We start from the raw sequence: 14,509 nt of genomic DNA on the forward strand, positions 1-14,509 counted from the left end.
CCAACTCCCAATTGGTTTCTAGTTTTTCTTTCTTTTAATTTAAGAATTTACCATATTTTAAGAAGTTGAGGTCCTGTGATGTCTTATCATAAATTATACTTAAAAGGCAAAGAGGCTTCATGACTTAGCATTTGGGTGACATCTCACAAATGGATCAAGTCTCATGTTTACAATGCTGGTATCATTCAAAGGAATTTGGAGATTTAAATTTATTATTTCCCCCTCAGTATTAAGAATAGAAAATCAAATGCTTAATACATATTAAAGGAAGTTTCCCACCTGGGCATTTTATTTGGATCAATCTTATGTCGGAACTAAATAAAGTAAGTGTGTATAGACTGGCTGAATAAATAAAGAGACAAGCATTCGGGTATCTGAAACAGGTTTGAGAGCTAATAAAAATGGATCCTCAAAGAGGCATATTTAAAATGCAAGACAATTTTACTTTAATAAATAACCAAGAAAATACTCAGTTGGCAAAATGTTTTGCACCGTGAATATAATTTCTCCAAGAAACTCAAGAAGTGGAAGGGAGTCCTTCAATTCTTGACATTTAAATCTATTCAAACCATGGCTTGGGAATATTCTGAGGAGAAAAATCTTTAAGATGAGTGAACTAGAAGACATAAAGAGTCTTTTCCATCACCATTTTCCATGGCTTCATGATTCATGAATCAAGGCTGAAATGGGCGTTGGGGTTGCACTTTAGATAATACTGGATTTTCATTTCTGTTGAAATGCTTCACATCCTCTTCCTTCCTAATTCTGTTCCACGGCCAAAGACATCTACATGAAAATCATAGTATCTTTTGTTTAGTAATTCATCCATCCTATGGGGCCCTGCTCACCTGAAGCCACATAATCCTTTATGTGTGCTCAGACACTAGATAAATTGTTTATGTGATAAACCACAGACCTGTCCTCTATCTTCTGTGGTCAGGTAGACTATACGTCAGAATTAAAGCTTTTTTGGTGGTTGTTTTGAACATATTGTTATGCAGGGAATAGTTCTTACCCTGGGTCCTGAGTCCTCTGAATTCCTCAAAATATCATAAAAATTAATTCTTAAATAGCTATACCTACATATAACTTATTCTGATTATACATATTATGTTAAACTCTTATTCAAATTGTTAATATGTAAAATCTAATTCACTGCCATCTTGGCCCTGTATAAACATCTTTCTCTTCCCAGTATTTCTAAGCATGTGACAATGAATATGCAAAGGGAGCGCAGCAGTCCACCAGGTGTGGGATGTGTGTGGCACAATTCGAGACAAAGATTAAACCTCCACTTGATGTTGCAAAAGATATTTTATAAAAGGTGACTGAAGTAAGTCACCACAGTGTAAATGAACCAGCCACCAAGATTCAACCTATTTTTAATAAGTTAATAAAAAATGGGCTAAGGGTCCAAAAGAGAATTCATTCATTTTTTGACAACCTGTAGAATCCAGAGTTAAAAATTCATCTGAAGAATAGAATTTCCCATACACTTCTTTATTAGACCCTCGGAATATCTGCAAGGTAAATGTTTTATATCCTTTCTGAGGTAAATGAAAACTATAAAGACTTCACAAAAGTAAATATATATTTTAACGTAAATTACATTCAGGATGCTGCTCTGTAAGACAAAGGGGAAGAAAGAAAGCCTGGTGCGAAGAACTGAAGTCTTTTAATCTTACGTACTGGAGAGGAACCCCCAGTGCTGAGGCCTAAACATTGAAGGTTGTCGTCAGAGTCAATGGGTTAAATTTGTGAAGGTTACTCTATGCTGAAGAGAATTAAATAATTAATCCCTGTATCTCCTGATGAAAATAATGCCTCGCTGAAAGTCACATCTGAAACACTCCTCTCGGTTATTCAAATCAGCATTTTACTCAATTTCTTGCTTCCTTGCTTTCAGGACAGTTGTATAGTTGGGAAGTTCTTGTGGATGCTCCTCTAAGTCGATATATCTATCTGTGTGAATATATGTATAGCTATCTACCTGTCTATATACCTCCTACAGCATGTGTGTGCTGGCTCTGATTCTCTGAAGAGAAAGGTGAAGAGTCCATTGCTTGGAGGTTGGGATAGTCATGACTCATTGCTGAGGAACGACCAATCCACAGTTACTACCCGAGAGCATTTCAGTAAGTCTTTTATTGGTTTAAAGTACTTGAAATTGTTATTATGATTATTATTATTTATCTGACTGAAATAAAACTTCAATCCGAACTTTCCCCAGTAATGGGGGTGAAGAGGGGGGAGTAAGGTTGTGTAGGAAGCATCTTAGTAATGCCTTGAACTGCAATTTAAGACACCAGGCTATGAAGTCTTCTTTGATCATGAGTCTGAGAGATTCAAAATATAATCTCTCTCTTTCCCTCTTCCTCTCTCTCTCTCTCCCTCTCCCCCCTCCTCTTTCTCTCTCTCTCTCTCACACACACACACACAACACACACACGCGCGCGCACACACACACACATACACACACGAGGTCAAGACCCGCAGTGTCTTAGTCGGTTTTCACCTCCACCTCCGTACAATCAAGAGGGCAGAGAAGGCGGGGGATGGAGGTGGCTGAAAGGGTAGGGATGGCGGTGGAACCCGGGAGGAGGCGACATTCGTGTCAGGTGGCGGTCCCAGGCAGTGTCCACGGGCCCAGAAGCCGAGGGGAACAGGCATCACGCCCCGCGTCCATATCCCTGCACCCGGGGTCGGGACCTGGTGTCCCGCGGTCCCCGCCCGGGCTCCTGGGGCGCTTTTCCGAAATGGCTGGCGTGGAAGCGAGAGGGGGCCCAGTTTTTCTGTGCCAGTTTGCGGGTACAGCCAGCTCCGCGCCGGTGTTGGGCGGCGCGGCCGGGATGCTGAGAGCCCTGCGTGCTCAGCCAGGGGCGCAGGGCGGCCCTTCTGCCCAGCGCGCCCCGGGCACCAGGGATGGCTTCCCAGCTGGAGGCCGGGAGGGAGGAGAGTAAATACCCATTCTGCGGGGGCCGACCTCGGGGGATGGTTGCGAAGGGAGAAACGAAAAATAAATCAAACGAGAGAGCCGTCCCGCCCCTCCTCGCGCGGTCCTGGCGGGCGGCGCCACTCGTCCTGCAGCCTCGGGCGTGCCCGCGCCCCCAGAGCCCAGGGGGCGCCGCAGCGGGCCGGGCGGGCCAGGACTGCGCCTGTGTGCGGATCCCCAGGAGCGCTGCTCGCCGCCTAGCCCCGCCCGGCCGGGCCCCTCGGGCGGGATAGAGCCCTGCTTTGCTCTTTTCGTTGGCCAAGCACAATTGTGTTATTGGAGATAATGAATTCAATCCCCATCAAAGGGCATTAGGCTCGCCTGGGCCCTGGAGTTGCTGATGCCTTTTTTTTTTTTTTTTTCAAACCAGGAATGAAAGGCTGAGGGGAAAAAAAAAATTCTCTGGGGGAGCCTTTCCCCTGATCGCTGCTTTTGAAGTGAAGGGGCCCGGGCATTGTTGTTCACCTCGCGGCCCATACGGCTGAAGAAAGCCCGGGCTTTTGAAGGGCTGAGAACCGCCTCGGCAATGAGCACTACGTCGGGCCGCGCGGCCTGCGGGCAGCATATGTCTCGGGGCACCCGGGCACCGTCTGGCGGGCGGGGCCCAGGGCCCGGTGGGGAGGGGGTTCCGCCCGGGAGGCCGGGACTGGAATGAGGCCGGCACCCGGCGGCAGGGACCCTTGGGCTTCAGGCCTCAGGCCAGGGATCTGCCGTTCCTCCCGCCCACCTGGCGTAGCGCAGGAGATCCACCTGTGTGGCTGATGAGTCCGACTGGGAGGCCGCACAACTCTCTCGGGGTGAGGGTGGGAAAAGCTGGCTTCTCCTTGAGGGCAGGGAGCGGGCTGGTCTTTATTTTTAAGCACTGGGACCCAGCATCTAAGGTAACTGGCTCAGCTAGAGCTTAATGAGTCTAAGTCCGTGAAGGTGTGCACTCGTCAAGGGGCCTTCGTCGACACGTAGTTAGGACTTTTCCCCCTTGACTCTGCACGTAGCGCAGCGCGGCGGAGCTCTCGGCCCGGGGTGGGGTAGGGGAGGCGGACACTTCGCTGCAGGCGCGCGGCCCGCTCCGCCCGAGGGGCAGTTTCTCCGGCGTCCGCGGCGTCTGGCTCCGCAGTTTGTGCCCAGGACCGAGCATTGGCATCAGGTCACCTTTTCTAAAACTTGTTTCAGGCATTTAAGTTTACTTTCGGTGTCCCCAATGTGAACTTTCCCCACCTCGATTCGCTCCCCCACTCCGGGTCCGCCCCAGGGCTCTTTGGCCCAAGGGTCAGCAACCAGAGCTGTTCGGTTCCCTTCCCTGCCCTCCCCGTCTCCAACCCCCTCCTCCCCTCCGCTAAGGATCCGGGTTATCCGCCCCATTAATATATTAGCCAGGCATGACACAAAGGAAGCGCGTGTCAGCAGAAGGCGGTGTGACTCCAGGGAGAGGCGAGGAAACGTGGACGAGGCCCTGCGCTACAACACGGCTCATTGCGGCTTGAGCTCCTGAATCGGCCTCCACCTGCGAAAAGCGGCGGAGGACGCAGCGGTAGTTGGCGCCCAGGGTTGAGCCGCTGTTGGGTTACGAATGTCTAGGTGGACTGCGGTAGTGAAGCGCAAAGCCCCCAAGTGGGACCCAGAGCTAGGGGAACGTTCCAATAATATCCTAGTCACCTGAATCATGCAAAGAAATTCCGCTCTCCAGGAGCACGGGACTAGGAGGGCGCCTACTTCCTCCCTGGTGTATAATGGGCCCTTAAAATTAAATATACAAAGGATACAAACCGCCGCAGAGCTCCTTAAAGTCTTTTCATTAAATTGTTTGTGTTTTAAAACAATCTTTGGCGTAAGAGAGAGAAACCAAAAAACTGACCCGGGATATGAGCAGGCAAGCAAAAGAGTAACAAATGTACTCCTTTTTAAAGGGGTGTGTGTGTGTGTGTGTGTGTGTGTGTGTGTGCGCGCGTGTGGGGTGTGGGGGTTGGCTAAGGAAGTTTCCAACTTAATTCATTGTTCCCTATTTCCAGGCAATGCTTTGAGGGGAATTTCCAGGTTGTTTTTTTCTTGGTTTCAGAAATTAAAAGAAGAGAAAAGAAAAAGCCCCTGATGTGTAATCTTGAAGGGGGGTTGAGGGACGTAAAAAGTTAAACCAAAGCAACCTCACACTTAAATTCTGAGTCAGCCTGCCGTTGGTCTCACTGGCCTGGTTCTTGATTTCGCCAGTGACTTGACCCGCATTCCACCTGGATTCTGATGTATTCGAGCACGATTCTACTTAAGCCCTTTCCTTCCTGGATTTTGAGGGAGAATATCTTGCCTTTGTCCTGTAGGTTGACTGGAACATAGAGAACCCCAAAAGATGACGGAGTGGCACCTAGAAAAAGGAGGGCTCCATATTACCCGAGGCTGCAAGGGGGAGTGGTGCTCACTCTCACCATGCGCTTTGCTCTTACACTGTAGTCACAGCTAACATAATTAGAGAAATAAGGAAGTTACATAGAAAAAGAAAGGTGGCAAGTGAGGATTTCCCCCTTGTCAGGTGTTTTAAAATGTTTATAATAGGAAAATGCATGCATTTTGCAAGTTAAAATTGAATGGCATGGGTATTTTCCAGCCCCAGATTGCTTGGTAAAATGATGGTGAAGAACAAAAAGGTGAGGGCTGCAGTCCTAGCTGGCCAAAGTTCAAAGAACCATGCTGGTCTGGGGCTAAAAGAGAAAAGCCAATGGAACTATTATGCCCCCAAACTTAACTATTTGGAAGAAAAAACACAAGATTTAAGGTAATCTGTTGTTAAATGTTATTTGGATACACTAACATCGTGGATGAAAATAAAACTTGTGTAAATGGCTACTTTAAGAAACGCTTTACCTTTCCAAATCGATTCTATTTATAAACAGGAAGATTGTGAAATATTCACGTTTTTTCATTTCATTTTCTTACATTCTTGCTCTCATGAGAATCTATTGATTCCAACGATTCTTTCAGTTTGAGAAAATTTTGTTTTTAAATTTCAGCAAAATTTGATTACCTATTTAGTTCTAGGTTTAAAACAATCACCTTTTTGGATATAACTATCTTGGAGTAATTAGGCATGCTCTTAACTCCATTTAGTTGCAAAACACTTTATTACAATTCAAATAAACAATTGGTATTTAATTTTTGAAGGCAAAATATTTTTTACAAATGTATAAAATGTCTACTAACTTCTTTAAACTATTTTATTTTTCAACAAATTTTTTCCTGTTGACATTAGGGGATCACATTAAAATACATTATAGCTAAATGTTCTACAATATTACTGCTAAATCAACAGAAAACCAATTGATCTTGAGGAAAGGTTAATTAATTTGGGCGACAGGTCTTCTACTTTGGCCAGCATTGAAAGGAATTTGTATTGATCTCGGCAGTTTTTTGCAAAGAAACTTAAGCATGTTTGTGGAATTGAGACCAATTTTTTAAAATGCCGAAATAAGGGTTTACATTTTTATCACTTCAGGACTTCTTTTCTGTTATGGCTCGTTCAAATCTGTTAGACTTCTGAGAAATACAATTTTTTTTATACTTTCAGTGAAATCAATTAGGTATCTAGCCTTCAGAAAATGAAAACAGAGGTTAGGAGCTTTACTAGGATCTTGTTTGTTTTAATCCCTCCTTCCCTAATAATTCTCATCAGTTTATCCTGTATGAGGGGGATCACAAAGGGACAATGGAAATTAAATTTTGTCTTTGATGTAAACACTGTATTAGCCATCATGTAGAAAATGGACGGAGCTGCCTTCTACTTCCGAACACTTGTGTGTTGTTTAGTTTTTGCTGAATAGAACTGGTGAGCTTTTCTTCTTCCCTATCTTTGGTTGTCTTTTTATCACCTTAAAAGTGTTTCATACCTGCCCTTCCTAAATGCAAGGTGAGAGTAACAATTGCAGCTCCCCTCCCCTGTCCTATGCTCACTCCCAAAACATTTGTTTTTTTCTTTTTTGTAAAAATGTTTGCTCCGTAGCGTTGGTGGGTCCGAGCGCCACCGGAGCTGTACACTTGGGTCAGGAGGAAGGCTTTCCCTCCTCGCCCGTCTTCGCCCCCTCCCTCCCCTCCCCGGGGACCCCTCCCCCATCTCGGGCCAAATTCCTAAGACCCGCGAGCAGGAGCACCGCGGTGGGACGGTCAGCAGCCCCTTTCCGGCCCTGGTCTTCGGGAGCTGGCGAGGTGAAGAAACGTGGAAACACCGAGACGAAAAGGGGATGGGGTGGGGGTCGCAGGAAGGCGGCGCGCTCAGGCAGGGTCTCTGCACTCCCTCGGAACCACAGATGTTTTATTCCTGACCCAGGGGCGCGGCGCCCCAGCCCCGGCGCCCGGGTGTTTGTGTGTCCGGGTTTCCGAGGAAGGGATTACGCAGCGGGAGCAGCCGCGGCAACGCTGGCCGCCGGGGCCGCAGGAGCCGTAACGAGGCGGCTGGCCTTCTTTGTTGACTTTTAGGTCCCGGGCACAACAGGAGATTTATTCGCTAGGAAGGGAAAATGCCCAAACAATGAAGAACTATCTGCACTTGTCACCTCGAGACGCTTGCTGTCCTGCTCTGTCCGCCTTCCCTGGCAACCGGCTGTCCCGGCCGCCAACCCGCGCGCGTCCTAACGCGCGGGTGGCAGGTCGCATCGCCCAGAGGTGGCAGAGTGTGCGGTCTGAGAACTGCGAGAAGCCTACAAGGCAGGGGCTGGGCCTGCAGGCTCCCCGCGGTCCAGCTCCCAAGGCAGGTCTCCAAAGTGCCCCCGTCCCCTGCGTAACTAGAAAATGTTTCCAGCAAGTAACAGAGCAAGAGCTAAGGCCAACTTAAGCTTGGTGGGGTGAAGGCAAGGCGCTGATATTTCTAATACGTTGAAAAGGAGAAAGGGAACATCACAGAGAGGACAGCACAGAAGTTAAACATCTTAGATTCAGTGGGGGCGGGATTCCGAGGCCCAAGTCCACGCCTTTATATTACATTTGGAAGCTGAATTTGCCAACGTTTGTTTACCTTATGTAAATAGGAGTAACTGTTGGGATTGGAAGCTTTTTCCTCTCTTTGGGACGTTGATGTCCATCCGAGGTCTCCAAATGAGGGTTTGAAATTATTCAAACCAGTAATTTCCCTCCCCTCCACCTTTCATTAACTGAAGTGAGTGGGGGTTTGGGATTTCTGGATTTTTCTCAAGTGCTACATGGCACCCTTTCTCTCATCTGGGGAGGCAATTACGCGATAATTAAGCGACTCACACAGCTCTTTTTATCTTGTCCGCGGTGTGGAGTGGGGCGATCAAAGTAAAGGCTGTCCAAGTTCAAGCCCTGGTGAGGATGGAGTTCATACACAAGGGCTCAGGCAGGCAGGCCTCTGCTTGAGCTGGTGTTGTTATTGTTGATGTCAATCCGAACAAGACTTACAAAGAAATAGGTGGACTGGAAAGTGAGCCTGCTATCAAAGGAGATTAATGATTTTGTGATCCCAAGCAACTATGGAGTGTGAAGTTGCATTTAAAAGCTCCTTAGAAGGAAACAAATTATCAACTTTAAGTTCTTAGGAACGACATTTTTGAATCAAAATTTAAAAAAATCTTCACAAAACGCAAAATAGCGGCTACCCTAAAATGTCCTGTCGGCACAACGCTTCCCCTGCGAGAGTGAATTAACTCCCCTCCTCCCACCTCCTCCAGAGCTACCCTGATGGCTAAGTTTTGTTTCTCTTTTAATGAGAAGAGGGTTCATGAGTCTCCGTTGGAGACAACTTAATTCTATCAGCCACAGCTGATATTTTATTTTCATTGGAAGAATTCTCAGATAAAGAAAAGTGATACATTGGGGAAGGAGGAAAGGTAGTTAAATTAATATTTGATTTTGTAGTGCAAAGGCTCAAAGGAAACACAGAAGGCTTAAGCCGGTGTCAAACAAAAAATGAAGTAAACATCACTGGGAATAAAGAATCTTAAAAATCTCAATTCTTGGAATATTAAAGCAATTTATACACTTTACTTGAATTTCTTTCACTCCTTTTTACTAGCTACACATTCATTATAATAACAGACAAAATAATTTTATTTTCATTTTTGTCATTTATATTCAGTTCTAGAATTTGAAAAATATTGTATTTAGAAATATTCACTTCGGATTTAGTTAAGTGAAAAAAAAATAACAGAAATGCTCGTTTGTTAACATTTGATTTATTTAAAGTCCTTAACTGCAAATAATCAAGAACATTTTCCACGGCTTAAAATCTGGTATTATTTTTGTTATTTAAATCAAAATATTTTTAATTACAATCACATTGATAAAAATTAACAATTTAAGTTGTAAGTTTAACCATCATTTAAAGCAATTTCAGCTGTAAAGAAAAAGAATAAACCATGCAATAAATTAACATTGAGAAAGCAAAGAGAAATAATAATGAAACCCGTCTGGCTATACTAACACCATGTCCAACTGTGGAAAGTGCATAACACTGGATGAAACAAGCACACGATGGCAATGATTAAAATGGCCACAGTCAATAGGATTTTTGAATCTTGGACCACGTTTTGAAATGCAGCTCCCTATAACTTCTCTCTCCTCCAAGATTGTAATATTCCCTTTTACTGAAAAAAAAATTCTTTAAAGGGTATACACTCATAGAAACTAATTTTATATGTTATGTGACCTCAGAATGACATGACCATGGCACTCTGCAAAGCAAGAAGCAGAGTTCTTGAGGGCAATTCCTGAGGAATTGATTCCCAGGGCCGTCTGTGGGTAGAGAGGACAAAGGGGTTAGGGTCCTTGTAACTTTCGGTCAAGCAACTCTTGAGAATGTATCATGTATATAACCTATCTATTACCTCTATATGTTATGTAAATACATGGAGGATGTCTACACATCTGAGCATGTGCATAATTAAGTCCATACACAATATACATGTATTTCATTTAAAGACATCTGCTATCTGCATGTATCAGAAATGTAAACTGAGAAGCAAATGGCTCTGATGTTTATAATCTGTTTATGTCTTGCTATATAACAGCAGTATTTTCTTTCAATACTTTTAAGAGCCTCTAGAGTATACTTGTTTCTTCACCATTTCAATTCTTATGGTTAAGAGTATTGCCACAGACCTGTAAACTCGTAGGGGGTCAGGTAAGGAGGGGGAAAAAGCACAAACAAATATTTTACAAACTTGACCATCTTCCTTTTTTGTTTTTTTAAATAACCCTCCACAAACTAGAATGTCTGGAAGGGAAAGAGGGAAGAAAGGGGGGGGGCAAGGACGGAGGAGAATTTCATATATACACTTGTGGATCATTAAACTTCGCAGGAAAAAAATTGGTTTGGGGTTGTCTTTGTAGTAATATACACAATGAATTTTGAATACAATAATAAAGTAACAGTCTTTTGCACTGGGGGAAAGGTTGTGCATGAAAAATGAAATAAAAATAGTTGTTGGGATTTTATTATGCTGTTGTCGGTTTGGTTTGTGTGGTTTTGTTTGCTGTTGATTTTTTCTCTCTTGCTACCAGCATGGCTATGCCAGACAAACCCCCCAGTCCCGGGAGCTAGGAAGTGTTTAGGACAGGTCTGGAATACACACCTTGGTAGTACGCCGGCTCCAGGGCTGAGGGGTCGATGGGGCTCCTGGTGGTCACCGAGGCGCTGCCGAGAGGCAGGCTGGCGGGCAACGTAGAACCGTAAGGCGAGTACTGCAGTGCCTGCTCGTATGCCTTGAAGTCCAGCTTATGCTGCTGCTCCGAGGAGGACATGAGGTTGTTGATGGAGAACGGGTGGTTGAAGGAGTAGTGGGGGTCCCCTTTCAGGTGCAGCTGGGACTCGTGGGGTGCCAAGCCGTGTGCCGGGTGAGAGGGGGGCACAGAGGCCAGCGCCCCGGGCCCAGAGCTTATGGGGGGCGCAGATGAGGAGGCTGGAGTCTTCAACTCCGAGGCGCCCCCTGTCGCCGTCGCCCCACTGTGGTCCAGAGTCTGGGGGCTGGCGGCGGGCCCGGGGGCCGGCGCGCCCTCTAGCTGCCCGGCCTTCCCATGCACGCCCCGATGGAGGGGCGAGTCGGCGCTGGGGTTAGAGGCGCCAGAGGGGTCCTTGCGGCTCTCAGGGCCGCCCTTGGCGCCGCTGCCCCCGTTCCCGCTCCCGCCCCCGCCGCCGGCCCCCGGCTGCTTCTCGCACTTGAAGCGCTTCTGGCGGCGCAAGTAGCAGCCGTTCTCGAACATGTTGCCGGAGTCCGGGTGCAGCGTCCAGTAGGAGCCCTTGCCCGGCTTGTCCGGGGAGCGCGCCACCTTGACGAAGCAGTCATTGAAGGACAGCGAGTGGCGGATGGAGTTCTGCCAGCGCTGCTGGTTCTGCCGGTAATAGGGGAAGAGGTCCATGATCCACTGGTAGATCTCGCTCAGCGTGAGCATCTTGCTGGGCGCCTGCTGGATGGCCATGGTGATGAGCGAGATGTACGAGTAGGGCGGCTTGGCGTGCGGGTAGCTGCGCTTGAACGTCTTGGCGTCGCCGCCGCCGCCCGCGCGGCTGCGGCCCAGGTTGGACGGCGCGTACGCCATGGGGCTCATGCAGGGGTTCATGGCGGCCGCGTAGGGGCCCAGGCCATTCATGGAGGCCGCCTGCTGCGCGCCCATGGCGCCCATGCCGCCCGGGCTCAGCGCCGTACCCATGGCCGTCACGCCGGCCGCAGTCATGCTGTTCATGGCGCCCGCCGAGCCCCCCGGCATGCCGGTTACCGCGCCGGGACTCAGGCCGGCCCCTAGGCCCGGGTTGGCATAGGACATGTTGAAGGACGCCGGGGTCATGTTGCCGCTCGTGGTCATGGTGTTCATGGTCATGTAGGTGTTCATGGAGTTCATGGAGCCCAGGCCTGAGTTCATGTTGCTGACCGGGACGGAGGAGTAGGCCTGGAGTGGAGACAGCGAGTGAAGAGGCCCCGGAGGGCAGGGTTAGTGGTGGACACAGGAGGGAGGCCAGCCGGGACCTAACCCGAGGGCAAGTGCAGAGCACTTCTGCAGAACACGGGACACCCCCACCCGGGGCAAACGGCCAAGCGCCCACCCCAGACCGAGCAAAGATGTCTTGCACGGCAGGAGGAAAATCCTAGCGCGGCAGGCATGAAAGATAAACGCTCACAGAAAATATGTCCCCAGGAAGATGTGTAATCGCCTTACACGCCAGGCTCAGGGGCTGGCTTCCAGGGCCCCCTCATCGCGTCCTGCATACACGCCAGGCGGTATCCCAAGTCTCCACCCCAACCAGCCTCTGCAAAGCGCCCTTTGGGGGGAAATCATCTTTAAAACTCCGAAAATAGAATTAATCTCTGACCCTCTGCTTATTCACTTCACCCTAAGGATGCAATGGGTTCCGCGTCACAGGCCCACTGGGCGGGCCACAGGGCACCAGCCCCGCGCCCTCCTCGCCTGAGTCTGCAGGCCTGGCTGACCGCACAGCGGTTTCGGTTGTTCTAGGGGACTGTTAATGAAACTCCCTGATAGAGCAAATCACCTATGGACATGGGACCCCCTGAAACATTTAATTCCCAATAAGTGGCTTTATTGTCCCAGGGGTTTTTGCCTATGGTGACTTTTTGTTGTTTATTGTATTTAGAAGTAGTGATTTCTACCTGCTTGTAGCAACTGTAATGTTAAAAGGGAAGCAAACTCAGAGTTAAATAAGTTTTGGAAAAATAAAACTAAAAGTAGATCCATAACAGAAAGGACTGGGAGGTGGTGCCATAATAATCTTAATGTGCTATATGCATTTTATTTTAACGTGACTTTACATGTACACCTCTGCAAGCTATTTAGAAACTCGCATTAATTTTGTCACCACTTTGCAGTCCCTTGTTTGAAAAATTTGGTGACACAGTTTGTCAAAATAAATCTTTTTTTTCACATGCTGATGTTGCTGCTGATGATTTCAACTCCTGGCTTTGACATTCCGTGAGTAGTCATGAATAATTTAAAATTCGAAAATCAAATTCTACTTATTTTCTCTTAATGCTATTGTATTTCCTAATTCTCAGCTTTAACATGTAAGAAAGTACTTTCGCTAGGGGTCTTAATTGAATGGTGGGGTCGAGATGACTGCGTCAGAATTAAATCTCTGGAAGATCTCTGAGCTCCTTTTAAAATCATCAGCAAGCGAAAATCCTTATCAATAGCAATGTGGGAATGCATTAGGTACAATACTTTAAACATACAACACCTAGGCATATTAAAAAACACTCCTCTGGTAATTTAATAAGGAATAATGATGTCCTTAAGTTTATTTTAATCAGCAAGTATGACTCAATTTGAAAACATGAGAACAAATAGATTTAAATAGGAACACCCAGTAAACTATGGTATGCAAATAAACTCAGAGGTAAACTTGTGAATATATAAATCTAAATAAGTCAGTTACCATCAAAATATTACGTGATTCTATATTTTTCTGTCCACGTCTTAAAAGTGTTTTTTACCTTGGGGCTTTATTTTCTTTCCCTCTTCCCAAGATTATCCAAGGCAGTTCCAATAGTCGATTTCAATAATGGTAATTAAACTTTTGGGGGGTAATCGCCAGCTGTTTCCAGAAAAATACTTTTAATAGGTGGTTTTCCTCCCTGTACCTGGTTTTCCCTGTAATCCTTTTGTGCACATTGTAAAAATAACCCCCGTGAACGTGCCACCAAGGGGACAATGAAGAGAAACAGGTTCTCGGCCCGGAGTTCTGAAGAAGATTCTGGTCGCACTAGCGCCACCCAGCGGTTTTAGAGAAGAAGGAGCACACTTCCCAAACAGGGCTTTTGAAGAACAAGTTTTACAAAATTTAGAAATCGTTTCATTATTGAGACGCCCAACTTGGCGGCAGAGCGCTTTAATCAGAAGACGTCTGCGAATTAAACGGTGGGACGAAGAGGTCGCCTTGAGGGTATGCTCCGGCTTTCTCAGAGTTGCTTCCAACTCGCACCGGCGCTCGCCCGCCCGTGGCACCCCGGGCCCGGCTCCTGCTCCCGCTCGCTGCTGGGAAGAGGCAAGTGCTTCCCAGAGCCGCTGTTTTCAAAGCCCGGAGTTTCCTAAAACTCCCTCACCGGCTGCGAGAGTCGGGACACAGCAGGACAGCAGGTCCCGCTTCCAGGCCCGGCCAAGGCCCGGCCGGGGCCACACCGGCGGGCGAGCAGCGGCGGCACCGAGGAGGCGCCCCCAGCCCGCCTGCCCGCCTTGCCTGGAGCCCACCGCTCCCCGGCCTCCCCCGGCACGGGCTCCAGCAGCGCCCCGCCGGCCGCCCGCCTCGCCTAGCCTCTCACCTCCTGCGTGTCCGCGTAGTAGCTGTTCCAGTCGCTGGTCTCATGCCCTTCCATCTTCACAGTTCCTAACATCCTGGAGCCACCCTGCCCAATACAACCATCCAGCCCTGTGCGAAGCGACGGGCGGCAGCGCGGCGCGGGGCGGGGGAGGGGAGCTGAGCAGCTGCAGTCACCCGAGCGCCCGCGCGGGCCCAACGCCACCCGGGCGAAGAGGAAGCCCAGAGCTGCGGGGCGCGGCGTGCGCGGCGGCGGTGGC

At 47.9% G+C, this 14,509-nt stretch overlaps 1 protein-coding gene across 2 annotated transcripts; it reads right to left on the bottom strand.

The window, feature by feature from the left end:
- Nucleotides 1-10,522: 10,522 nt before the first annotated feature.
- Nucleotides 10,523-14,325, bottom strand: FOXA1 (forkhead box A1). 2 transcript variants are annotated; one of them, XM_032180247.2, is made up of 2 exons: nucleotides 14,254-14,325; nucleotides 10,523-11,869 (listed from the first exon to the last, which is right to left on the bottom strand). In XM_032180247.2, the coding sequence occupies exons 1-2, from the start codon at nucleotides 14,323-14,325 to the stop codon at nucleotides 10,523-10,525; spliced, it is 1,419 nt and encodes a 472-aa protein (XP_032036138.1). The 2 variants fall into 2 exon arrangements, with proteins under 2 accessions (XP_032036138.1, XP_032036140.1); XM_032180249.2 differs by lacking the exon at nucleotides 14,254-14,325 and adding an exon at nucleotides 13,429-13,494.
- Between the last annotated feature and the right edge of the window lie 184 nt (nucleotides 14,326-14,509).

This window comes from Hylobates moloch, unplaced genomic scaffold, assembly GCF_009828535.3.
Source record: "Hylobates moloch isolate HMO894 unplaced genomic scaffold, HMol_V3 SCAFFOLD_16, whole genome shotgun sequence".
NCBI classification, from domain to species: domain Eukaryota; kingdom Metazoa; phylum Chordata; class Mammalia; order Primates; family Hylobatidae; genus Hylobates; species Hylobates moloch.

What these genes read in the sequence shown, in the direction of transcription:
- FOXA1 (XM_032180247.2), bottom strand. Translation starts at nt 14,325, where the DNA reads ATGTTAGGAACTGTGAAGATGGAAGGGCATGAGACCAGCGACTGGAAC. An exon ending in ACTACGCGGACACGCAGGAG is followed by an intron (nt 11,870 to 14,253) that starts GTGAGAGGCTAG and finishes TCTCCACTCCAG; the next exon opens with GCCTACTCCTCCGTCCCGGT.